Source organism: Micropterus dolomieu, linkage group LG22, assembly GCF_021292245.1.
Source record: "Micropterus dolomieu isolate WLL.071019.BEF.003 ecotype Adirondacks linkage group LG22, ASM2129224v1, whole genome shotgun sequence".
In the NCBI taxonomy this organism is placed as follows: Eukaryota; Metazoa; Chordata; class Actinopteri; order Centrarchiformes; family Centrarchidae; genus Micropterus; species Micropterus dolomieu.
In genome coordinates, this window is record NC_060171.1 from 11,119,948 (window position 1) to 11,145,170 (window position 25,223).

The following is a 25,223-nucleotide window of genomic DNA, read 5'->3' on the forward strand; positions in this document are numbered from 1 at the left end:
TTTGTTTAAGATAATACTGTCACCCCTCAATCCACTGTTGTTCCTCATCCTGCCGTTCGGAGGCGCTGTGGTGGGTGAGGACGGACCGTCAGTAAACACTGAAGCAGAAGCTCTCAGGCTACTCACATGTGAGTCATTCGTCTGTAATGATAACCCCGCCAGCGTTCCTACCTTCAAGATGTTGTGAACCTGTGAATTTGATAGTTCAGTGTATTTTTGCTGCGACTGGATCATACACCGAGTGCCTGAATGTATCACAGGGAGGAGTGACATTAACATACATTAGAGAAAGAACACACACTGAAAGATGTCTGGGACTCCGACCACATCTGCGAACCCGCAGTCCGCAAAAATGAAAAAGGACGAGTCTTTTCTAGGGAAATTAGGAGGAACCCTGGTGCGGAAGAAGAGGTCTAAAGAAGGTAAGTCATTTTTTGTTTTTCTTGCTATTCTAACATGAAAGGCCTTAATTTGTTTCCCTTGTTGTGTTTCTGTCCATGGTGCTGCAATCACATGATGCGCTATTAAAATCTTCTCACCGGCAGTTTAATGATGCTCTGCGCATGGTTTACAACATTTACAAACATTTACAATGTTTCCCTGGTACTCGGCTTCTCTAGATTTTATTGTATCTTTCTTTGGTATAATATTTTAATCTTGGTCAATGATGCAAGTACATCCTTGTGATTAGTATGTCATAATTATTTATAGTTTCAATCACTAACATTTTGAGCTAGTGTAGTGGTTTTGATGTTTCTCTAAATGAGTGTAAGCGAATGAGACACAAAGCCTCTTGGCAACTCCACAAGCATGAGGTATTAAACAGAAATAGATCACACAGTCAGTGACCGGTGACTGGAACGCAAGGTTATGAAGATAAAAGTGGAAAGAGGATTTCTCTGCTCACTGTACCTTGGATTTTAAAACATTCTTTAACTTATTGTCCCTGTTTTACAATTGTTGACCCAACTATTTTCTGCCTTCCCAAAGGAAAGTCACTCTGTCTTAAAACAGACAGCTGCAAGGGGTGTGTGTGTGTGTGTGTGTGTGTGTGTGTGTGTGTGTGTTTTGAAGCCAGCCATGTGTTTGCAATCTCCATTAAAGGAGGTCGACCAGCAGGAGGACAGACAGAGACATATTAATTGTTTAGGAGCCTCATTAAATTCCACACATCTCATCTAAAAAAACCCAACAACAACTTGGATCTCCACTTATTTTTAAGTGAAATTTGAAATCTCTTAATCACAGTGTTGAAATTTGTAGTTCCCCCTTTTAACACTGGCAGGACGGTCATTAGAAATTCTTGCATCCAAACATTTTTAAAACCAAGTACATGGGCTGAATTTTTTAGGTTAATTGTGTATAAAATGATGCACAAGATCATCATCATATATTGGTCTCTGGGCCACACTGTTTATATAGGCACTACTGTCATTTTATTTACTCATTGATTAATAGAGATAGATAGATTAATTGATGATGAAAATATTTGTTATTTGCAGCCAAATCACACATAATGATATTGTCTGCCAGAGTGGAATAAGAAAAGAGAAACCACAGACCCCTCAGCCCACTGAGTTAATTAGATAACTGAGAGGTAGAGTTTAATGAGGTAATGAGAATTATTGTCTTCCTGCTTAAGTTTGTGCTGAAAACTGTGATATAAATTTGTTGTCGGACAATATTACTAGCTACAGAATTAACAGACACATATTCCTCAAAGTAATGTCCCAAAATCATTATAACCCTGGAAGTTACAAAGTTGTGAGAGAAAGCCACTTACTTATTTAGAAATCGGGATATACTTGTATCAATTCAAAGCAATCAACACATAACATATGGCTGTAAATCAGTGCTGTAGGTGATGAATATTGCAGCGGGGACAGAAGGAAAGCTACATTGCCAAGGTTTGAGTGCAGCTTGTGAGAGCGCAGTGCCCCTGTGTGGCCACATTGGATTACAGCTCAGATGATACACATTTTATTTTAAAGGTAGAAGAGCTTGTTGGTGTTTGAATTAGAAATTAGTGTAAGAGAAGACAAGTATGCAAGGTTTAGTCTTGCTAATGAAGCATAGCGTATGGCCTCACATGCTGCAGCTCTTGTGGTTTCTGTTACATTTGGGTGTGGTGCTTTGTATTCTTTAAGAGGAAACTCCCAAGAAAGACAACTTGCTGGAAAGGTTGCTTCACATTCAAGCTGAATAAGCAAGCATATTTTAATTGGATTGCTCCTTTTAGAAGGGGCCTATTGTTGACACTCCTTAGCAACCACACATACATGTTTAAGTACAGTATTAAACACTTACAACCTTCTCTTCCTCTTGCTGTGTCAGAAATAGGATGGAAAGTGTTACTTAAGGCTACTCGACAAGAGATGTAGGAACTTATTTTTACACTGTCCAGATTCCTTCAATTGCAGACCAAGTTTTCAAAGATACTGTGTGTTCATGTCTCTCTGTAGATCCTGATAAACTGAAAGGAAGTCTGTATTTCTCTGACAAGGCACAACTCCCTCTGTCAGCAACAGTCAGTGATGTAATAGTGATAGTTTATTGAAGGAAAAAAAACATGTTTTTACTTTATAAGGGCTGAGAGGATTTGCATTATGTCACATCATCACAGTATTGTCTTAGGGTGACAAGTATTTATACTCTGAAAATACAAAATATAACCAAGATACAAGGATGGAAGCTGATAATAGTAAGTCATCTGTTTTTCTGCCCTAGTTTTATTGTTGCTATTTCACTCACTTCAACTTATTTTATTGTCACTGCCTTTACATAACTATCACAATGAGATGGAGATGAATTGAGCACATTATACATTAATGTATTATACATATATCCAAAAAGGTACAACTTACCTAACTAACATTCCTAAATACAATATATATTGTTATACTCTCGCTTTGTGTCTTTTGCTCTTTCCAGTGCGATGATGATTTAAGAAGCAAGAAACTTGCTGTGAAAGCATCTTAAAAACATCTAAGTTGCTGGTATCAGTAGAGATTATCCAGGAGATTCACTGATATTTCGAAGATATAAGAGTAGAGTTACTCCAAAAAAGGACAAAGCATATTTACTGAATCAAGCAATTATGCAAAACTGTCAACTACAGTGAAGTCAAATGTATTTATGTTAGAGCCTCATCAGTAGACTGGTCTGGCCAATATTGACTGATATTAACGTATTAACATGGGTTGTGTTGAGCGATACTGTAACAAGAAATTACAGTACAGAAAAACCAATGGTATATTTGAGATATTGCCATTACACAGTTTCTTCACCAGAGAGCCCTTAAACGTTTATTGTCCCTACTGTAAAATGTCCCACTCAGTATATATCTCGGTTACAATTCTTAAAACCTGTATTGAAAATGTTTGGGAATGTTATGTGTTTATGTAAAAAATGAGTTTTGGCATATTTATCTTCTGTGTCAAAGATCCATATCGGTATCTCCCTCTTCTAGCCAGACAGATCATCATGCAGTAAGTGTTGAGTGTATAGAGTACAGAGAAGTAGCAGTAGTAGAATTACATTGAGTAAAAAAAGTACACAACATATAATAATAGTAAGTAAATATTAGGTGTAATAAGTTAAAGAGTTTCAGCTGTCATGGTTAATATCTGCTGAAGGCCCCCGTGCAGAACGTATCCAGTGACGCTGTCATCTCCTGGCTGCTGTTACTAACTGGTGCCTGTGTTGGTGTAAATAACCAGAGCTATATTTAAGATCCAGTCTGTCTTCTCTATACTGCTGTATTATTTATATCCCTCCCCCCTCCCATGTCCCCCTCGGGATCAGTGGAACCAAAAGACGAGGTTGATTTCGATCTGCTTTACATAGTTTGTTTATGATGCGGGCTGATTATACTAAGAAAGGCAAAAGAAAACCTGACTTCATGTTGTTGCTGCTTTCCTGACTAATCACTGAGTCCTTATAATAACCACTGAGGAGCTATTCACTTGAATTTGTGCAATGAAGCCGGCATAAGATAAATGTTGTTGACTGCAGACTTTGGATTGTATTGAATTAGTGTAATTCCGTTAACAGGAATACAGCCGCTGTCTGATTGATTATCCGCTGCAGCAAAACATATTAAAGGCTCCATTGACATGCTCATTGAGAGTTGAGTTATTCACTGAAACAAGTCTATTGTCTTATATTGCTATGAAATGACTAAATTGCATCTAATTTGGGAGACAAAAACATGAATTGGGCATTCCTTGTATGAGAAAATATTCTTTTTACACCATGCTGCGTGCGTCGGTATGAATATTAGATTTAAGGACACTTTACCTGTCTTGGGTCATTGAAGTCTGTCGCGTGTCCACTGTTTGACAGCCAAAAGGTTACTGGTATGGTAGAGTTGCTTTGGTGTATTTACATCCAGTATGGTGCCTTATTCCTGTTACACACACATACACACACATACACACACATATATATATATATATATATGTACACACACACACACACACACACACACACACACACACACACACACACACACACACACACATATAGAAACATTAATAAGCACACACACACACACGTCAGTGTGTCCTGTAACTGGACCGTAGAGGTGGGGTAGAGGGTTGTGACAGAAATAAAAACGCCCCTGCCACTGCTCAGACCCACAGACTGCGATCCACACACACACGCACGCACGCATTTACACACACACACATACATACACTCCTACATTTTCTACCTTCGCTCACTGCCTTCGGGGAGAATCCGGAGGTTTTTATAGCGGGGACATGGCGGGGCTGTTGTGTGGGACCAAGAGGAAGAAACAAGGTAATCTGTTTTAAATGTAGGGCTTTGAGGAACTTGGAACTGGAAATGGGGAAGCAGGACCTGTTACCTTAGTTCACTGTAGGTTAATATCAAGCAATGTGTTATTAAGTACTACTAGTCACTGTAAAATATGTAATTATTATAGAATCACCTGTGTGTCTCTATGAGAGTTGCTGTTATATTTCTGGACTGTCGAGTGAAAGTATTTATTATATCCATATATCATTCTGCATAAATGTGCTGTAGTGTATGAATTGCATTGTATCATTTCACCGTTTTTGCCTACGTATTACTTGGCTGTGTGAAGTGCCAAAGCTCTGTCTAGCAGCAATGCAGTCAGATGGAGGGAGGGAGGAAGCAGTTCAATTATGATGAAAAGCAGCAAGCTTGCTGTGTAATTACACAGCAAACTGCTGATATGTAGTGAGATTCAGGGCTCGAGCTGGTATTCAGCTCTTATGAGAAGGCTGAATCAGATAGGAAATCTGTGGGGACCCCTCCTCCCAGGATAATTCTGTATATCCTCTCTTTGTACATGCTTTGAAGTTAAGATTGTCCAGATTGTACCATAAACACACTATTTCGGACTTTCTTATAAATATCAATTCTACATGCTTTTAATTTGAAAAAGATCTTAAACCGTTGCCATTTTTACCCCTTGCATCTTCACCTTGGTTCTCCCTGCAGGTTTTATATATAGCAAACTCAATGAAGTGAATGATTTGAGACAATTGATTGTGTTCCTGCCTGTTGCAGGTCTGACAAATTGAAATGCAGGTTGATAAAAGCAATGTGACCATTAGGAGAAGAAGGCCTTTAAATCCCTGGAGTGTTTCCCCAGTCAGAAGTGAAAGCATCTCAGCATAAACTGATTTTATTAGAATACTGATTCAGAGTGTGTGCTAGTGTTTGTTACTTTGTGTATGTCTGGTCACCTTTAATGTTAATGTTCCCATTTAAAGTGCCAAGATACATGCTTAAATTACTTTATTTTTTATTAAGATGTTGATTGACACTGCTGCCCCTTAATGTAATCTGTAGTGGACAGGAAAGCGCCACATACAAGTTAGGAAGTGACAGACGTGTGCCAGTTCAGGCAGTAGCTCAAAATACATGGATAAACATTTCTCACAAATTGTTTCTGAAGTTTCTACAACTCACAGCTTGACAACAACATCCGCCAGTGCAGCATTGCCAATTAACACAGTACATTACGAAGAGTGAATACTCTTTTCTAATGTGTACTTGGAAATTATTCTAATTTAGTGTTTAACATGAATGATTATCTGACATGGGTCAGGTCAATTTATAGTTTATAATAATTCATAGTATTTGAGTTGTGCTGTTTGGAGTACAAAGTATGAGACAGAAAGATTAAAAAGCATAACAACATAAAAAAGAATTAGTACTAAACAAGTTGACTTTTGAGTCAATTAAGATCTGTAAATGAACTCTATAATCCTTTAAAGAAATCTCTGGCTGGTTATCTATAGAAAAATATATCATTAAAAGTATTGATATAATAATGATAATAGTAATAATAATAAACAATTTCTTTACCACAAATCATGCATAAAATCAAACACAAAGTGCTTTACATAAAAGCAAATAATCATGACATTTACAATTACATTTTATGCTAAAAAGACGTCTTTAAAAAGCACTGCGCCTATTTTGTATTGTACTTCTATAACATTTTTTAAAAAGGGATCAATATCAAGGAAGCAGAACCAGAGATATCCTCTTTTTTATTCCATGCAATCTTCTTCCTTGTCAAGACCTGGTGCCTACATTACGCACAATATAACTCAACAACAGACAGTCAGAGATTCAGGTGTGTTATGCTAGTAGCGGCTAATGTAGCCTCAAGCCACTAACATTAAACAGAGATGAGGAGCAGGCTACGGATGTCTGGTAACTCCACTTCACGCCACACCCCCAAGTAACAGACTTCACGCAGCTCCTTCTGGAGCCACAAAAAAAATTATATATAATGTATAACTTTTTTCACATATGCTGTAGTTCTATTAAACAGACTTTGATGTGTAAAAAAGTGGAGTTCCCCTTTAAGATTCTGGTAAATGTGAGAAAGTGAAATGGAGTCCTGTGAAACCTCAATAAATGCCATTTCCTTGAGCTCTGGCTGTTATTGGCACTACATTTAGAAAAGTGGTGGGTCAATGAAGTAATGTCTGTAGAGGACGAGCACATCCTACAAGTTGACAACAAACAGACACCACACTTTCCTTACAAGGGGAATTTGTGGTGCCTGTGCTGTAATACTGTTAAAGCTTCATCTTTAATGACTTCTTTTATTTCTGTTCCGCAGTCTTTGCCCGCTTATCTCACTCTGTGTCTCTATACTCTATATAGAGAATAGTAATACTGTGAAATTTCTTTTCATTAACTTCCTAAGCACATTTTATTTCACATAATCCTTTCAGTTACTTATGAGCAGGTCTTTCAATCAAGTATTTTTCTGCTTGTTTGTTTTATTGAATCTGTTTTTGTGTCTATTATTGTCTTACTAGTGAGTGATCTCCATGAGGAGGGGAAGAATGCCATTAAAGCTCCCATGCTTCCCACAGGGACAGACATCCATCCAGAGGACACACTGCTGGGTATATGTATACACATAAACACGTAAACGCATGTAAAGAACATCTTATTTAGAATTTAAACTACATATCTTATGTTAAAACACTATTATTGCCCAAATGTGTAAAACGTTTTTGTTAATTTACGACTGAATATGTTGTTGATGCTGCAGCTGCATTTTGAATATTTTCAACCTCTTAAAACTTTTGCAGCTCACTGTCAGAGATTACTGAGGTCACAATATGAATATGTTGACAATGTTGACTAATGGGGACTTTGACAGTGGAGGAAATGAAAGTGGGTGGGTGGTGGCGCCTTTGTCTTCAGTTACCATGTGAATCACTGTTGACATGTGAATGACATGGCATGTGTGTATTTGTGACTGTAGATTTGCATTTATGTGAGACAAAAAACTATTTCTGTATCAAAGGTTTAGATAACGTGTCACTAAACTTTCATGCCCACTGACTGTCTTATTGTCTCTCATTTTATCTCCATCAGAGGAAAACGCTGAGCGGATCATGTTGGACCCAACATCGCGGGAAAATCTTAAATTTAAAGATCTTCTGAAGGTAGTCTGCTCTTACTGCTCTTACTAGTATGTATTGTCAGTTGTAGATCTGTATTTGATGCTCTGTTGATGCCTGTATGTTGTTCCTCAAATGTAAGTCGCTTTGGATAAAAGCGTCTGCCAAATACGTAAATGTAAATGTAGTCTGGGATTACATATTGTGCTCAGACATTATATCTTTTCAGCACAGTCAGAGCACTAAACTTGTGAAGAAAACAGTACATAGAAGGAGAAAGTTTGATTCTAGGTTTTATTGTAAACTGATGTGTGTCCAGGTCCTGATTGACTGGATCAACTGTGAGTTGGAGGAAGAGAGGATCATAGTCAAAGACCTGGAGGAGGATTGTTATGATGGACAAGTGCTCCAGAAGTTATTTGGTGAGAAATCAGCTTCATTGGCATCACATGAAGTCTCGCATCATCTTTCTCCATATCACTCCTGTAGGCCTTCAACTTGGCAGTTTACCAGCATGAAAATCTGCAGTATTAGTAGTAGTCAAAAGTATTGAGTTCCTGCACTCTGTCAGCACTTAGTTTATGAGAAACACAAAGTTTTGGTCGTAGACTTTTGTCTGGCATCAAATTCACAATACAAAACAACACCGTGGCATTAAAACATACTTTGATAATGAGTACTAGTGAGCACAGTTCACTCAAAACATTTTATTTTGAAAAGCTGTAAAATTACAAACTGTCAGTAAATGTTATTTGTTACAGTAGGCTGAAAACTCAAAACTTTCAGATTCCACCTAGACATGCTAACAACATTTAACGCCCACACCCCACCTCCACACCCTACCTCCATACCCCGAAGAAATAACAAAAACAGAAACCCTATAAGTATTTTTTGATGGCACATCTCTTGTTAAGCTGTAGGCTGGACAAAAGCATCTACTTTAGTCCAAAGTGTCAAAACTGCAATAGTAACAGTAATAAAAACTACATTTATACTATAACATTTACAGTTATTGATGGGATTTAGTTTTTTGTGGTTATACATGTATCTGTAGGTAGCACATTTCTTGTGCTCCATACCTTATTGTATTTTGTACATAGAACATATTTTTCTGGTATGTAGCTTCTTAAATTCTCTCTCATGATCTCAAACTCCTTCTTCAGCTCCACACCTGACTGGTTTCTTCTTCTACTTCTTTCCTCCCACTTATTGTCCTCTGTGAAAATACTCGATAATTAAGGCAGCCTGACCAAACGTCTATGTCGGCTGTGAAACATTTACAAGAATAAAACAGAAAGCCAGCTAATACAAAATATAACTGACACTTGGTTACATATGTTGCAGAAGTGTCATGAACAATTATAACACATTTTGTGTGAGGTGTAATTTCTTCATTTCTGTTATAGGCTTTTTTAGTTTTCACACTTCAGTTTATCAGTTTTGCAGCCAATGTAATCTCGGTCTTTTATTGCATGATTGTTGCTGGTTTAGTTTTTTAATTTTTTTTAATATTTAAACCCACACACTTGCGATAAGCTTCCTAAATCCTCTTCCTTAATATTGCTTGGAGCAGGGAAGTCTTCCTTTGCAGTCATCCTTATTGTCTGCAGCCAGCTCATTTGTACATTTTCAAGAACATCATGTCCTTGTTTACCAGCGAAAAACTTTTTGTTACATACTTTCTTGGTTTGAAGCAGGCTTTTTTCACCAGTTGACCTAATTTGGATTTCCACCCTTTATAAAATCTCTTTTTTTAAGCCCAAGCCCTTGAAAAAAGCCTCCTAATTCAGATATTACTTTCTTGCTACAGTATACCTGTAAAGTACAACACAATACTGCTGCATGATATCGCATACAAGTATTCATGATTCTTTCCCTGTGTGTTTGAGCTGACATCTTGTATCTCATCTCTCCTGTTGTCGACAGAAAAGTTGTCAGGCAGGAAGCTGAATGTGGCTGAGGTGACCCAGTCAGAGATCGGCCAAAAGCAGAAGCTTCAGACGGTTTTGGAGGCCGTCAACGAACTGCTGCGGCCTCACGGCTGGACTATTGAGTGGAGTGTTGACTGTGAGTTTTCCATCGACTTCAGCAATTTGCTGCTTAAACTGGTACTGCAGTGATTAAGTATTGGTCTTCCATAAAGGTTGGGGAAAAAGAATGGTCAAAATGATTTTTGGTATTGTGACTTTTAGTTCCTGGTATGCATCAAGCTTAAAAAATACAGGAGCCTACATTTCCCATAATTCAACTTTATAGCATCTTTCATTAGATTCTCCCTGTCTCCTAAATGCCTACTTCCTTCAAACTCCACACCTCCACCTTATAATGCAGGGTTTCTGTTCAAATCTCAAGGCCAAGCTACGATAACCCTGATGACATCACTATGACATCATTGGGGTTATTTTGTCAAACTTCGGAAAGTTCCTCCACAGACACAGAAGACATTATCCAACTGTTTTTTACAGGCTGTATAGTACTAGATTAGTATTAGACAAGCAAAATGAACTTTGTGTGAAATTGGTGGAATGTCCCTTAACACATAATTGACTCTATCCATTTGCATTACAAATGGAGAGTATTTAATCTTCACAGAGGTTTGAGAAACTCTATGCAAAGATTTCCCACGGGTGCTAACGCCAGGGTTGCATTCATTCATGCTTTGTTTGGGGGTGGGGGGGGGGCACACTGTTCATTTCTTTCCTCTTTAGACAATTGCTCATATCATTATGTTAGCTTGTAGTGTGAAAGAGCTGACAGTCCTCTCTTATGATTTGCTGTTACAGCTATCCATTCAAAGAACCTGGTGGCTATTGTCTATCTGCTGGTGGCCCTTGCTATGCACTTCCAGGCCCCCATCAGACTGCCTGAGCATGTTTCTGTTCAAGTGGTGGTCGTCAAGGTAAAGTGTCTTGTCAAGCTCACACAGGGCTGGGACATTCATCGTCATTATGTGCAATGATGTAGGGATGGATACAGAGGTGTGTAGTTTTTATTTATTTTTTTAATTTAACTATTATTTAATTATGAAGGAATCTCTTTTTCAAGATAAGCAGCAACAACAGCGATAATAAACAACGAGACAGATAATGCTAAATATACCTCAATATCAAAATGAACAAATATGTGTTTAAAAAAATATAATGTCTAATACAACCATTTCATCTAACATTTAAACATCCCAAGAGCTGTTAAAATCACAAAAATATCAAAGATCCATCCAAAACAATAATATAATGAGGCAAACATGTCATAGTGAAGGATAGTATAGTGTCAGTTTATGGCAAAATTTTTCTTTCATCCTTCAGTATTTGTCAGTCTGAACATGTAATTTACATCAACATGCATCAGCATTTCTAGTTATTCTCTCCTTTAGTAACTGAAGCATTTTGATTTTGTTTGAGCAGAAACGAGAGGGCATCCTGCACACTGCTCTTGTGACCAAAGAGCTGACGAGCACCACAGAGTAAGAGCTGAGACAGTTTTATTAATAACTGTATATATAATAATGTTTATTGTATCAAGAGACTGCTGGTATTTGTATATTATGTTTATTGTAGTATGTTTCAAATTGTCTGTAATATTTTTGTTTTTCAGAATGATGATGGGAAGGTTTGGTGAGTCCCAGCCACATATCATGTTACAGTAATATGGAAATGTCCCTTTTTTTTTTTTTTTAATCTTCTTGCAGGAATAGTTAAAGAGTTAAATGAGAAGACTGATACCACTCTTATATCTGTTTTTTTTTTTAAATGATCCTACCGCCAAGAGGTGGTTAGCATTAGCGTGAAGACTGTAAACAGTTAGTCTGGCCCTACAAGCACCTTTAAAGCTCATTAATTAATATGTTAGACCTCATTTGTTTAATATGTACACAGAACAAAGTGTAAAAATGGCAAGTTGTTTGTGGTTTTACGTTTGTTCTACAACGGAGGTTGCGAGGCAGCTGAGTGGATGTCAACAAATAGTCTGGCACATAACACCCAGTAAAACCACAGCTTGTCGTTTTTACATTTATTTTTGGATGAATTGAAAAAACAAAATATAGTGTGTTAATTAGCTGAGCTGACCAACTACTGGCTATAGACGTATATATTTACAGAATAGATAAGAGAATGGTATTGATCCTCTTATCTTTTTTGAGACCTTTAACATTTCCTAAAATGTCAAACTATTCCTTTAATTATTCATAACCTTTGAATTCTTTATTTTTTACAACAGAGAGGGATGCATTTGACACTTTGTTGGATCACGCACCTGACAAGCTCAATGTAGTAAAAACGGTATTGAAGACCTTTTCATTTTCTAATTAATGGACAGTATGATAATAATAATATAATTGTGCTCTAAAAAATATTAATAGTTTGTTGATCCTGTTGCCAGTCTCTCATCACGTTCGTGAACAAACACCTGAACAAGCTGAACCTGGAAGTTACTGAGCTGGAATCTCAGGTAAGACATTTGATGTTTTATCTATAGAATCCAGTCGCTTATGATCATTAATGGTTGAGGTATGTGTTATGTCATCCTCTAATTTTCCCTCTATTTGCATACACAACATTAATTTTCAAATACATACTATATAATCCAATCTGATCTACTTATGCAGTCTGTATATATAAATACTATATGTATGTGTGTCTGCAGTTCGCAGATGGCGTGTACCTGGTTTTGCTGATGGGCCTGCTAGAAGACTACTTTGTCCCTCTGTACAACTTCTTCCTCACCCCTGAGAGCTTCGAACAGAAGGTGATTACATGCTTAATTGGTTGGTAAAGTAGGAAGATTTTTTTAGCAACTTATCAAAAGAGTTACCATTTTGTGTCCCCTCAGGTCCACAATGTGGCATTTGCGTTTGAGCTGATGCAGGATGGAGGCCTAAAGAAACCCAAAGCCAGACCAGAAGGTATTTTATAGACATACGATAGATGCATATATTATTACAAGATTAGATAAAAGACATAAAGCGTAAAATCTCTGGAGAAGATTTTATGCAGGCTGACTGAGGTTATGAGTCTCTTGCACTGACAGGGGACAATTTAAAAAAGCTGTTGAAAAGTTGACATCCGACAGTAGCAGTCATATTAAAGGTTGTCCAGTAGATGGAAACCTTGTGTCACCCTTAAACTCTTATACTGGATGGATGGAGTTCATTCAGCCTTGAGCTACACTGTTGTCCAGAAGCATTCAAATTAATATCATGTTTTGGCTGGTTACTTTAATTCAGAGAAAGTGATATTGAAAGAACAATTGGAATACCTTTTTCTGGGGTGTAATTTAAATAGAGATGTTAACATTCTGTACAGTCACTGCACATCTTAGGTTAGAGCAATAAATATCAGTGTTTAAGAATATTTATTTATCTGTAAGTATGCTTCTTGTTTGTAAATACTTGCATTATTCTCAGAGCTACTACATTACATTCTATGTTGTACTATTTTTATCCTTTACAGTGGCCATATTGACATTTCGCTCCACATGCTTGTCCCATATTTCTCCACATTCCACATCCAGTTTTTAATTATTTACTTATTTCTTAATGCATTGTACATACTTTTGCTTTTGCTCTTTGTTTTTATTATTTTCTGTATGTCCCTTTTTTATTATACTTGCATTATGCACAGTCCTTGGAGATGGTAACACATTTTATTGCACAAAAATCTATGTGATTGATAAATATTTGAATCCTGAACCAGTATAAGCTACAATGTGTAAATATTGTTTCTCTGCGCACTATATTAATGCAAATGCTTTCCCCTTCTTTGAACAGTTTCCCAACTAAGCTGAAAAGAGAACATCTTTTCCCCAAAAAACTAACTGCACTCACTTCTCACAATTTTTGCAGTAATTGGACATATAGCTATTATCTTCATAGCTGCATTACTGCTCTCCCACCACAGTCTATGTGTTCTGATTAACATACGGTTTGCTAAGGTTTGTGCACATCTGCAGGTTCATTATAAATGAAAGTAGAGATCCCAGAACTGTTAATGATATCAACAGTGTCACCCAAGCCAACGGGGGGATGCAGATGATGAGGAGCTTAAGGCGTCCTAGTTTAAAAGGTGATGCAATGGCACTGCTGTAACAAAATGGTGTCTGGCTTGAATCACTTAACAAAGACCTAGTTGTGATGAGAAATTGCAACAAGCAAATAATGTAGGTCTATGTAGTATGCTGTGTTACTGTTAATACATCATATGATAATAGTTTGCAAATTATTGGGCGCTATTTTAAGCTCCATTTCATTTCCAAAATTACAAATAACCTTTTGAAGGAAAATAGTCCCAACATCAATCATAGAAGGAGGTCCTTTGTATTGTAAATGGTACATGGTAGCACAGTCCGGGAATCCAGTGTTTTTCTTATAACATTAGTTTTTTGTGCATATCAAAGGTCTACATTTACATTTTCTTACTGAAACGTCTCAAAACAATACGATATTCTCTAATGATCTCTGTTGTCTTGTGTTTTCCAGATGTTGTCAACCTGAACCTAAAGTCCACCCTTAGAGTCCTCTACAACCTGTTCACCAACTACAAAAACTCTGAGTGAATTTTTCCAGTTTTACCCCCTGATATTACTCTGAACATGGCCCCGTGCCTGCGCTGATATTATGCATTACAGTCTGACCACTGGAGGAGACCAACCGAGACTGAAAGTCATCATTATGTGGGACTTAAAAAGATCCATGGGGAGTAGCCTGAAAAAGTCTCTGAATGTTAGTATTTAATCTTCCCCCAAATGTCAGTATTTATTTATTCTTTCCTCAAATGTTAACTGCAACCCAGGAAACTCTGCAACCTTTAGCTTGCACTTGAATACACAGTCGTCACGGGAAAAGTTAATGAGGGCAAAATGTTAAAACTGGAAAACATTTGTGTGTCAAACTCGACTCTCTATCACAGAATATTTAAGAAAGTTGAAAATGCTGTTATACATTATATAGTAAATGAAATTGCTTTGTTTAAGTATTCAAAGACTGGTTCAGTATTTTGGGAAATACACTTAGTCACTTTCCTGTCAAGAGTTCGATGACAAGATTGACAACCACTCTCATTTTTTGTATGCTAAATATTAAGCTAACGTTAGAGACAGCAGCCCTTTAGCTTGGCATGATGACTGGAAACTGCTATTCTGGCTCTGTTCAAAGTTAACAGTTGAGAAAACATTTTTTAAAGTTAAACAAACTGTGCACCAGATAGATTGTGGCACCTATATTTTATCCAAAAATACATAAATAATGCCATTGAACCTTTTATACAGTGTAGTGAATCTATATAATATTTAAAAGATGAGGTAAATGCACATCTTACCCTTTCTACCAACAAATGTGTTATTTTAGTGTGTTCATTTTAACTACATTGTTTAAAAAATGTAATTTATTTTAATAATTAGTGTCCATAACATATAGAAATATGTGTCTGCTAAACTACCACCATTAGCAAGTGTTTAGCTGAGCATTTGTGCTCCATCACGAATGGATTTAGCTGCTGCTTCATGTAGTTATGTAGCAAAACAAACTAAATTACCAAGGTGTCCATCAAAATAGCTTTGTTTTATTTACAGATAACACCTTGGGAAAACACCTTTAAGTAAATTTGTTGAATAAGTTTTAGCTATCTCACCAGATAGCTTTCAGATATCTTTCTAGTTGCCCTCTAGTGTCTCCTGACACAGCCAGCTAGAGGACAGTTTGGTTTTTAAATCCGTTTGGGATGTGGGGAATAAAAAGTTGTTTTCACAGAAATCATACATTTCTATGGCATTGTATTTTTATGTAGTAAAAAAAAAAAAACATGTCAAAAGATCCGTTCTTAACCCAGTTTTGACCAAATACACTGTAGTTCCTGTATTTTGATTTTGCAGTGCAGAGCTGTTTCCTCCTGCTTCCGACTTAATGCTAAGCTATGCTAACTGGCGACGTGCTGTAGCTTCATATTTAATGAACAGATAGATGGGTTGTATCTGTCTTCTCATCTAAATCTTGACATTGATTAAGATATGCATTGTTTTTTTTCCCAAAATCGTTGAACTATTCCTTTATGAAACTTGAAAATGCTATGTATTATATATTATATAATATATGAAAATGCTGTGTATATTCTTTCTACACACACACACACACACACACACACACACACACACACACACTGTAATCAGTCGCTTTTACTTGACAGCTGAAGGAACTGTGAACAGTTTTTGTTTCCTCTAAACTATGCTCACCACAAAGTCAAACCATATTGTGCTTCCATACTGTTGCTTCCTGCCTTAAGTGCAGCAGCGTGCTTTGCTATCCCTGGAGAGCCCCAGCTGAGTATCTTCATATGGACCTGCCCTATTGGCAAGTCTCAGAGGAGGCCCAGACCTCTCACTGGACCTCTCCTGGGGGGCCAGACCTGCTAAGATGTACAGTGCCTGACTACTCTCATTTTGGAGCCAGGCTGAATTATTAAGAGATTTGATGAGTCAATCTAAACTGCGCTTGTGTTTTTTTTATCTTCCCTATCCCTAAATAAATGCCTTGGAATCAAACAGAATGAGAATTTCATTTTATCTCTTACTTGTGTGATAGGTTAGATTTGCTGTGGCTTTAGAGCAAGATTGGCTTTGGACCAGCCAATTCCTGCAATTTGGGTTTAGCTAAAGGAATTATGGGTTTATTTTAGGCCTTTATTTTCTTGTCTCATTCCTTTGTTGCTATGGTAACCTTCCACATCCCCCAAATTGCCCCTTCGTCTGGCTGATGGGTGGTCCTTTTTCTTTTCTTCAACAAGGCCATGTGCATGGATAGAGCTTGTTGTTTTGTTGTCTCTATCGTTCTATTTTTTTGTTTTGTTGGTGTGTTTGTAGGAGAATGGAGAAGGCTGGAGACCAGATGACAGCAAATTGATCCAGTCGGTCACAGATGGAGATGTGTGAGTCGAGTCTGAGTGGTTCAGGCCTCTGAGTGTCACGTTTCTCTCAGCCCTCCTAAAGTGTGGTTTTCCAAACAATACATTTGCACCCAAGAGTCTCCCCTGTTCTTTTCTTGTGGAAACACTTATTATTAAAGTCTCGATTGCAGTTCGTGATGGAGGACATAAACGCCCTTATCTGAAAATGCTGTGCAAAGCCTGTATCAAGAAGAGGAAGTGCTAACTTTTTGTCAGCCACATCCTCTCATTTGCGCTTATCTTCCCTTCCAACCCTGTGACATGTTATTTTCTTTTAAAACAACGGTTTGAAAGTGAGTGCAGTCAGACTTTTGCGTTGATAGAATTCTTAAGAGGCTGTATTCAGATTGAGTACAACCCTACACTTAGATCACTGTTTTGACAGCTTGTGGATTTGACATCAATTCAAGGAACTCAATTCAGCTGAAGTCACCCGATTCTGTCGAGTTGCTCTCAGAGTGCTGAAGGTAAGCTTATTCAAAAGCACTTTTTGTTTATGACCCTGTTTGAAAGTTACTGTCAACCCCAGGAAAAGGAAGCCACACACATAAAACACACAGGAAAAGAAAAGTTGCTCACCGAGGCTTTTCTCTCCTCCAGATCCAGGAAACAACAGTGTGACACGCTCCAGGTCACGTCTGTTTTGTCAGAATGTGTTACTTTATATGTTTGCTTTGCTTTGTCTCAGGCCATATGATTCAATGTGTTCAATGGAAAAAGAGCAGATCTGTGGGCTTCTAGAGTACTTTGATCTGTTGAGTGTGCCACTGCAAAAGAGAAAAGGAAGTGAGGAGACTTAACATCTTACAGTTTGACAAAGTTTTTGACCAGTTCAGTTGGATTCTGGGCTCCTCTGTGTTTTTAGAAACTTCTTAATACCATCAGTCATAAAAAAAAAAAAAAAAACTTTCAAAACACAACTATAGAGATGCATTGTGGTTGAACACAACAGCAAGCTTCCTGGCAGTGCAATCAGCATCTTCCCCTACTGGTCAGCGAGTAACTCCCCTGCAACAGTCGAAAGTTGAGCAATACGGTCAAGGAAGCCCCTGCAGAGAGAGAGACTTTCTGCCCAAGATGTCTGTGGTTTATTTTTAAGCACTTCTTCTCAGCTGTGTACTCCGCTGCAGGTTTTGTTGACAGGTGGTGAATATCCAGCCTCGAGGAGAAGCCATGGAGGCTGGTGCCTTTGAGTATCAGAAAGAGGAAGACACTGTGGATGTGGAGTCTTTTCAGGGTATGTGTGTATTCAGTAAACTGCTAAATATCCTGTCATAATTTACCACCTGTTATATCAATCACTCTCTGCCAGTCGCGATTTGTATAGTGCATTTAGGTTCACAGTTTTTTCAAGGCTATCTTAAACAGTGCTAATATGTATACATATATGTATACTGTCAATACTGGCAGAATTATGAGATGTCATGTAGAAACAACTGTTGACTTGTCCACTTGACTTGGTTCATTCAGACAACTGACGTCTCAAATCTGCTTCTGGACATATCTTTTAAAGGACCATACAAGTAGTTTTGCAAACAGAGCTTTTGTATTTTTCAAATACAAGTTGAAAAAGGTTGAAATAAAGGTTGAAAACACCTTTTCAATCACGTTTCCATTAATTTTGTTCATTATGGAAATCTATAAGCAGACATGAGTTGCAAAAATCCCTCATAATGACTATCAAATCTGCATAATTGATATCGTTATGAGGTCATGCAGTGCAGACATTTCAAGTCATTTTGTACCTGCAATAACTGATTTTTTTGGCTATTTGACAAAGAGTATTAAGTTGTGGTGGTGAGTTTGTAAGCAAACAGTTGCCAATTAATATATCCAGCAGATACAGAGCAACATTAGCATTCATTTAGAGTTGTGTTTCTGGCCTCCTAATATCCACTCTCTTTTGAGCTGTGGTGTGGTCTTCACCACCCCCTGGGTGAAATATTTGGCTCTTTAGCTGCTAAATGCTCAACTAGGTTCACCAGCTAGTCGCTAACTGTGTCTGTCTGCTTCTTGGTGTGTTTGTCAGAGCTTTTTTTCTATAAACAGCTGACTGCATCTGGAAACAACTCTGTTATGCGTGTTGACGGTGGATAAAAATGGTAAAGTTCTTGGCCATAAATCCAAAACAGTAAGCTGTAATACGCTAAAACCCTTTGTACTGCAAAGTCAGGTGATGATTCTCCGTAGCAGCATTAAACTGCATTATCATGTCACCATAATGTAAGATAATGTAAGATGACAAAAATAATGAAGACTAAATGTTCGATGTGATTTATTACACAGCTCAATGTTCAAAGTACTAGAAAATGATTAGAGAGCTGTCAGCAAAATGACAGCATGTTAAAAAGGCTGGGTAAAATAAGAAAAAGTAGCCTAGAATGTGATCAATGCAGTTTGTTTATATTTGTTTATATTATTTATTCAAACAGGCGAGAAGCGGAAGCTCATTCAGCCAATGTCTTTAAAAGATCCCAAACTTGAAAAGCTAAAGGAGGTAAGAAATTAATTCCTGTTATCTGCATATAGACTTCTGTCTGAATCGCTGTCTCCTGTTCAGCACTTACTGTAACATCAAAGACTACCATCCTGGACTACCACAGATCTAAGACCACTGTGGGTCCTGAGTGGACTGGAGATAAATGATACACAGGAAATACATTACAGAGCCTGCATGAATGTGTGCACTGACAAGCATGAATAATATCTGATGCAGGGAGAGAGGTGGAAGGATCAGTGAAATTTTAATGAACATAATTATCAGAGGTGATGAGAGACAGATCAGAGAGTCACGACGACAGAGTCTGCTGGATCTGACCTTAAAATACATTTTGATTGGAAAAGATGGCAGCACAAGTGCTTCATGCAAGTGGCGATGAATGAATAAATAACTCAATAAGCCTGACATCTCTCATATGGAGAGTTGGGAGGACAAAGAAATTAAATCTTAGTTATTTTGGGGAGTACTTTGTATTTGTCATCATTTCTATCACATTATCCCTGAAATTTGATGGAGAGATTTAAACTAATTTAATAAAAATTTTCACGCTTTTATTCGATTTGCGCATTGGCAACAAATAAATGTATGCAGAAGATGAAAGTGTTTGATGTGTATCTGACTGTGTGATGAATTGTGTTTCGGTAGGCACTGGTTTATTGGATCAATAGTACTTTGAAATCGGAGCACATAGTGGCTCAGAGTCTGGAGGAGGATCTGTACGATGGACTGGTGCTTCATCACCTGCTGTGTGAGTTAATACACATTTGTATGATTATACTATAAATCATTGCCTTACTTCCACTTCCACTTATTATTTACATTTGAAGAAGAAACTAACAAATGTTTCCTCTTGTAGTTCACCTAAAATTTGTCATTTCTAATATCCAAAACACATTCCTTGCCAGTACAACCTTTCAGATGATTATTTCCTGATTTCCACAGCCAGGTTGGCCGGTGTGCACTTGCCTGTGGAGGAGATGGCACTGACCAGCACAGCTCAGATCCGAAAGCTGGAAGTGGTCCTGAAGGAGTTGGACAAGAGACTGGACCTGCAGGACAGCAGCCGGATCAAGTGGAACGTCAAACGTGAGTCATGCAGCTGACTGGGCTTCAGCACGGAGCAACAAGTGAACAAATGTTCTGTTCTGGCAACAACTTCTTCAAATTACAACAGGATTTGGTGCTAACTCAAGGTTGCCATGTTAGCTTACACCAACTGTGAGGGATTTGTGTGATGAGATTTGCTGACATTTTGCCGTTATGTTTTAATTACTTGTCAGTGGATTCATTTTTCTCCTGGTGCTGGGTTAGTGAAGCAAAGAAAGGCCATGATAACAATTTGTATTTTATAAGCAACTTTTTCTCCATGAATCTGACGTAACCTGATAGAGGTCTGATCGTTTCCATTCAGGCTCGATAGCTTGTCATTTGTGGCCCAGATGTCCAGTTTAAGCATCATGATTTGTGACCTTTTTTCCCAACTTGTAATCTTTAGGATGTAATTTCTGGTTGATTTTGCGACACCTGTGATTGCCGTGGTAACAGCAAGTGCAGTTTATTACAACAGCAAACTCTCATTGAGTAGCTACTTTGTCAGAAATGTAAAAGAAGAGCAACTGTTGTATCTGTTTACAGCACAACCAAGTAAACTTGTTTTTAATGAAGAAGTTAGTCAATAACCGGGCTTGTCCCATCGCACCATGAGCAATCGCAATCGGATTTCATTCTGCACATGGCACAATTAGCTTTCGACAACAGCAGGGCACAGGTATGTTGGTTACCTTGCTGAGAAGTTGTAGATGTAGCGCTTGTTGTCTGATTGTTCCATTACTACCTGCAATATTTAATACGGATCTGCCATCAATAAAAGTGTCAAAAATTACCATTGTCTTGATTACGATCAGCACTAAACTCTGTAATAAATCCTGGGACTGCTTCCCAATTAAAGCCCTTCCATGTTTTGGCAGTCGAATGCTTTTAATGTGAAACAGCAGCAGTAGGAGGAGATGTTTGGTTTGCATTAACAATAATTTAATGCAGCTCTGATACAGCTGCAATAGAGTGAACAGTAAACAATGAGGCTGATATAAAGTTAAAAAACATGCTGTATCATTTCCTGTGAATCCCTTGTTTGTAGGGATGTGCAGGAATGGCGAACTCCGCCACTAAGCATAGTTTTCTGCCGCAACTTCACCTACTTTCAAGGTGCATGGAGACGGGGAAAAGGCTGCATTACAAATAACAACTGAAACCTGTTGGTCTCACAATAAAATGTTGTGTTTATTTATACTACAAATGTTACTGGAGTTTTGACCTTTACAGAATGTATAAATGGCTCTTCTTGAAAAAATGCTGACCATAAATTATATAAAAAATGGAGGTTTGATTTCATTGAAATCTTAAGGATTACTTATTAACTTAAAGTATTCAGTAGTTTAAATTACAGTTAGGTGTTCATTTGTTTATTCGATTCAAATGCTTTTGGCCTCTCTTTGCTTCCATACCGGCAGGTGGTGAGTTCTGAGATCATTTGTTTTTATGTGCGTGTTTTGTCCTCTGCTGTTTGCTTGTCAGTCATCCACAACAAAGACCTTCTGGCCACTATTCATCTCCTGGTTGCCATGGCGAGATGTTTCCAGCCTGAACTGGATTTGCCACCAAACGTGAAGGTTGAAGTTGTAGTTGTGGAAGTGAGTTTCAGCTCGAGCTTCAGCCCCTTTTTTCTGCACCAAATCTGTCTTAAACACACCTTGTGGAATTGCTGCTCAGTTGTGGTTCACTTTAATTTTCGTCCAGGTCAACAAAAGTGGAATCAAATCAGAGGTACAGATGGAAGTCCTAACAGAGGATAGGTGAGCAGATTTCTGGCCAGTGTAATTCTGCAGATGTGAGAAAAACTGAGAGTTCACCTCATATTTTGGGGGGCTTTGTCAACAGCAATGCAGGCTCAGACTCCCTCAGCAATACTGAAAGTGAGTAAAGAACGGCCAGAGGTTGAGTTGATGTGACATCTTGAATATCATCGAAACAGCCTACATGACTAACACACTTTCACTGGCTGTCTGATCACCCAGGGGAAGATCCCATCGAGCAACTGCTGAAGCTTGAGGCTCACAAGGTCAAGACAGTGAAGCAGGTATAACAAGGACAGGAGAATAAAGGCAAGAGAGGAAATGTTGTAGTACACAGGAAATACAAATATAGAACAAATATGTGGCTTTCAACTTGAACCTACATATAAGCAAGATTAATCTACTATTGGAGATAACATATGAGGGGTCTCCAACCTGCTCTCAGACATTATACTCCTTCTGAATGTAGCAAACTAAAGCTTTTGTCAGGTTTTGATGAAGATTCAAATGTTCTGGATACCTTAATATGTCAGTTAAATATGCCCATCTACCTAACCTTGTTTTTCTATACTCAGGCCATCTTACACTTCGTCAACCAGAATATGTTAACCATGGGTCTGCAGGTGACTGATATGGACAAACAGGTAAAAAAAAAAAACTAGAAAAAACACTATGTTAGAGCATTGGACTCATTGATGACTTCCCCTGAGATTATATTGCCTTCCTAAAGCAGGATCCAATGTCCTGTTTGTTTTTGTCTAGTTTGGTGATGGTGTTATTCTGCTGCTGCTGATTGGACAGCTGGAAGGCTTCTTCGTCCCGCTCTATGACTTCAACCTGACCCCTGCCAATCACTCTGAGATGGTACAGTGTGGATTCAATATGGATTCCTGACAAATTATTAAGGGAAGTGCTTCCTCACAATTTAATACGGGTCAGAGACAAGCTCACACTGTACTTTTGGGCTTCAGTAGATTTCCTCTCCCATAACCCCCTTTCAAAAGCCAAAAAAAGGTTCATGCTCCCCCACTACACGTAAACGGATAAAATTGTTATCAGTCATTAACAATATTGGGGGCGCAACAAATAAAAAGGATCCTGGTTGAATTTGATTGAAATAAAATTAATTATTCAGGTCAGCACGATAGTATCAGCAAAGAGTTGTTGTTTTATTTCCCTACAAAAATCTTGTTCTTTCTACTTAGTTTTACTCCATATTTTCCCCCTGGCTCCCCCCACCCCCATCCCGCAGTGGTATTTTCTGAAAGTGTACATATGGACAGACTGCATTATTCTAACTCAAAAGTACTAAGATCACAATTATTTTTTTTTCATTTCTAATTTGAGTTCATCTAATTTCCCACAAGAGCACAGTAGATAATGAGCTTCAGTACTGAAACACGATTCAAAGTAGTTATTACAATATATGATTTGATAAAATTAATATTTTACGGTTCCCATAATAAAAGTAGATGCATAATTACAACTGGCTCACTGGCTCACTCATAATGATATCTTTTGATCTCATTTTTCTTGAAGCAATAGGATGAGTCTATGAAAAAGTTATGACTCTTTTATTACAGATCTGATATGTTCATGAATAACATAACTATATAAAAAGACACTGTGACACCCCATATTAGACTTTTTTGATACCTTAAAAACTAAAAAGCTTCTTGTGACAATCACATTATATGCTAGCCATGATCCATAATACATTATGATAGATTCTGTCTTACACAGTTGTGATGGGACTATAATGTGCTTATAATGTCTGTTAGTTGGTGAGTTGTTACAAAAAGAGTATGTGAGTCAGATTTATAGAGAGAGTTGGAGAGAGGAATTTGTTGTGTTGGATTACGTTAGGAAATAAAGTCTTGCTAGCAGTTCCTCTACATACACAACAAAATCCTTTCCAGTGTTTCCACCAGCATTTCCTGCTACAACTCAGCCTCTCACAACATGTCAGAGCCACAACTGTCCTTGAGCTAGACTTCTATTTCTTGTTAAATACAAAGGATGTCACCTTGAGTCACTCATAGGGATCCTTTCCATGAAGATGTCAGACACCTGGTCTAACAGTCTGAGTCTGTCAGTGGCAAAAAGAAGCACTTTTTGTGGATATTATTTTGACAGGCGCAATTATCCCAAATGAATAGGTTGCAGCCACTGCAGCCGGACCATGGCTGCCAGCTGAAGCCATCTACTACAGGGATTATAAAACTTTTTGTATCTACTAGTCATTTCAACACCAAAATTTGTGACAATAGCACCCAGGTTAAAAAATACCGAAAACATCCTTCAATGTTTGTGTTTAATAAACTTAAAGTTAGTTATACTTTATATTATTCCCTACAATATTCCCTACAAAATAACTATAGTAACTATAAGATATCACAACAGACATGGAGATATTTCTAAAAGCTGAATCAGCAAATTACTAATTTAGATGAAAATGTGGTGTCTGGATTTTGTGTTTGACATTTTCATCTCTTTGACCTCCAGCTTCACAATGTGACCTTGGCCTTGGACCTCCTTAATGACACGGGCCTTGAAGTGTCCAGTGTTGATCCACAAGGTGAGGAAACAACACACAGTTCTATCTCATACAGGCTCCGCCCTGAACTGGACTCTATGGGTACTACCTTCTCCAATCACTCGCCCGCACTTGCCCACTAAAATTTTATCGTGCACGTAGCCGACCAATAGGACGTCGCTACCGATATGTGTGTGACGTATAAATAGCAGTGTCCCTACTGGCGAACTGCTCACTGAATTCACCACCTCCACGGATGGAGTCACCACTTCTAGAAAATTATCTTTGCACCCAGGCGAGGAGTCCAGGCCCCCACCCCCTGCCAGCCGACCTGCGGCTGGGGAAGGGAGCGACTGGCCAAGTGACCGTTAAGGAGGGAGAGAGGCCTGCTGACGCTGCCACAATCCCCCGTCTGGTGTTCAAGACGCCATTGTTTTACATGTGCTGCTTGTGTACACTATGGTAAGGCTTTTG

At 38.1% G+C, this 25,223-nt stretch overlaps 2 protein-coding genes across 4 annotated transcripts in view; both read left to right on the top strand.

Annotated features, from left to right (window-relative positions):
* The first annotated feature begins 25 nt into the window (after window positions 1-25).
* On the top strand, window positions 26-16,460 carry parvb (parvin, beta). 3 transcript variants are annotated; one of them, XM_046037758.1, is made up of 14 exons: window positions 26-128; window positions 261-422; window positions 7,335-7,424; window positions 7,903-7,973; window positions 8,248-8,350; window positions 9,855-9,995; window positions 10,712-10,827; window positions 11,333-11,391; window positions 11,523-11,542; window positions 12,147-12,208; window positions 12,309-12,377; window positions 12,573-12,674; window positions 12,759-12,831; window positions 14,404-16,460. In XM_046037758.1, the coding sequence occupies exons 2-14, from the start codon at window positions 308-310 to the stop codon at window positions 14,478-14,480; spliced, it is 1,098 nt and encodes a 365-aa protein (XP_045893714.1). In that variant the 5' UTR covers window positions 26-128; window positions 261-307; the 3' UTR covers window positions 14,481-16,460. The 3 variants fall into 3 exon arrangements, with proteins under 3 accessions (XP_045893714.1, XP_045893713.1, XP_045893715.1); XM_046037757.1 differs by lacking the exon at window positions 26-128 and having other exon boundaries at window positions 141-422; XM_046037759.1 differs by lacking the exons at window positions 26-128; window positions 14,404-16,460 and adding an exon at window positions 13,878-13,993 and having other exon boundaries at window positions 141-422.
* Window positions 16,461-17,144: 684 nt separating this feature from the next.
* parvg (parvin, gamma) overlaps window positions 17,145-25,223 on the top strand; it is an 18,300-nt gene continuing 10,221 nt past the window's right edge. Inside the window, exons 1-12 of the mRNA XM_046038621.1 lie at window positions 17,145-17,328; window positions 17,992-18,098; window positions 19,294-19,358; window positions 20,007-20,109; window positions 20,304-20,447; window positions 21,936-22,051; window positions 22,158-22,213; window positions 22,299-22,333; window positions 22,436-22,497; window positions 22,789-22,857; window positions 22,976-23,077; window positions 24,719-24,791. Coding sequence (XP_045894577.1) covers window positions 18,035-18,098; window positions 19,294-19,358; window positions 20,007-20,109; window positions 20,304-20,447; window positions 21,936-22,051; window positions 22,158-22,213; window positions 22,299-22,333; window positions 22,436-22,497; window positions 22,789-22,857; window positions 22,976-23,077; window positions 24,719-24,791 — 889 coding nt within the window. The 5' untranslated portion in view covers window positions 17,145-17,328; window positions 17,992-18,034. The remainder of the gene's footprint in view (window positions 17,329-17,991; window positions 18,099-19,293; window positions 19,359-20,006; window positions 20,110-20,303; window positions 20,448-21,935; window positions 22,052-22,157; window positions 22,214-22,298; window positions 22,334-22,435; window positions 22,498-22,788; window positions 22,858-22,975; window positions 23,078-24,718; window positions 24,792-25,223) is intronic.

Bases quoted from the DNA above. Each gene is read 5' to 3' on its own strand.
- parvb (XM_046037758.1), top strand. From the start codon at position 308: ATGTCTGGGACTCCGACCACATCTGCGAACCCGCAGTCCGCAAAAATG. The intron at 9,996-10,711 runs GTGAGTTTTCCA...TTGCTGTTACAG, and splicing joins TATTGAGTGGAGTGTTGACT to CTATCCATTCAAAGAACCTG. The intron at 12,832-14,403 runs GTATTTTATAGA...TGTGTTTTCCAG, and splicing joins ACCCAAAGCCAGACCAGAAG to ATGTTGTCAACCTGAACCTA.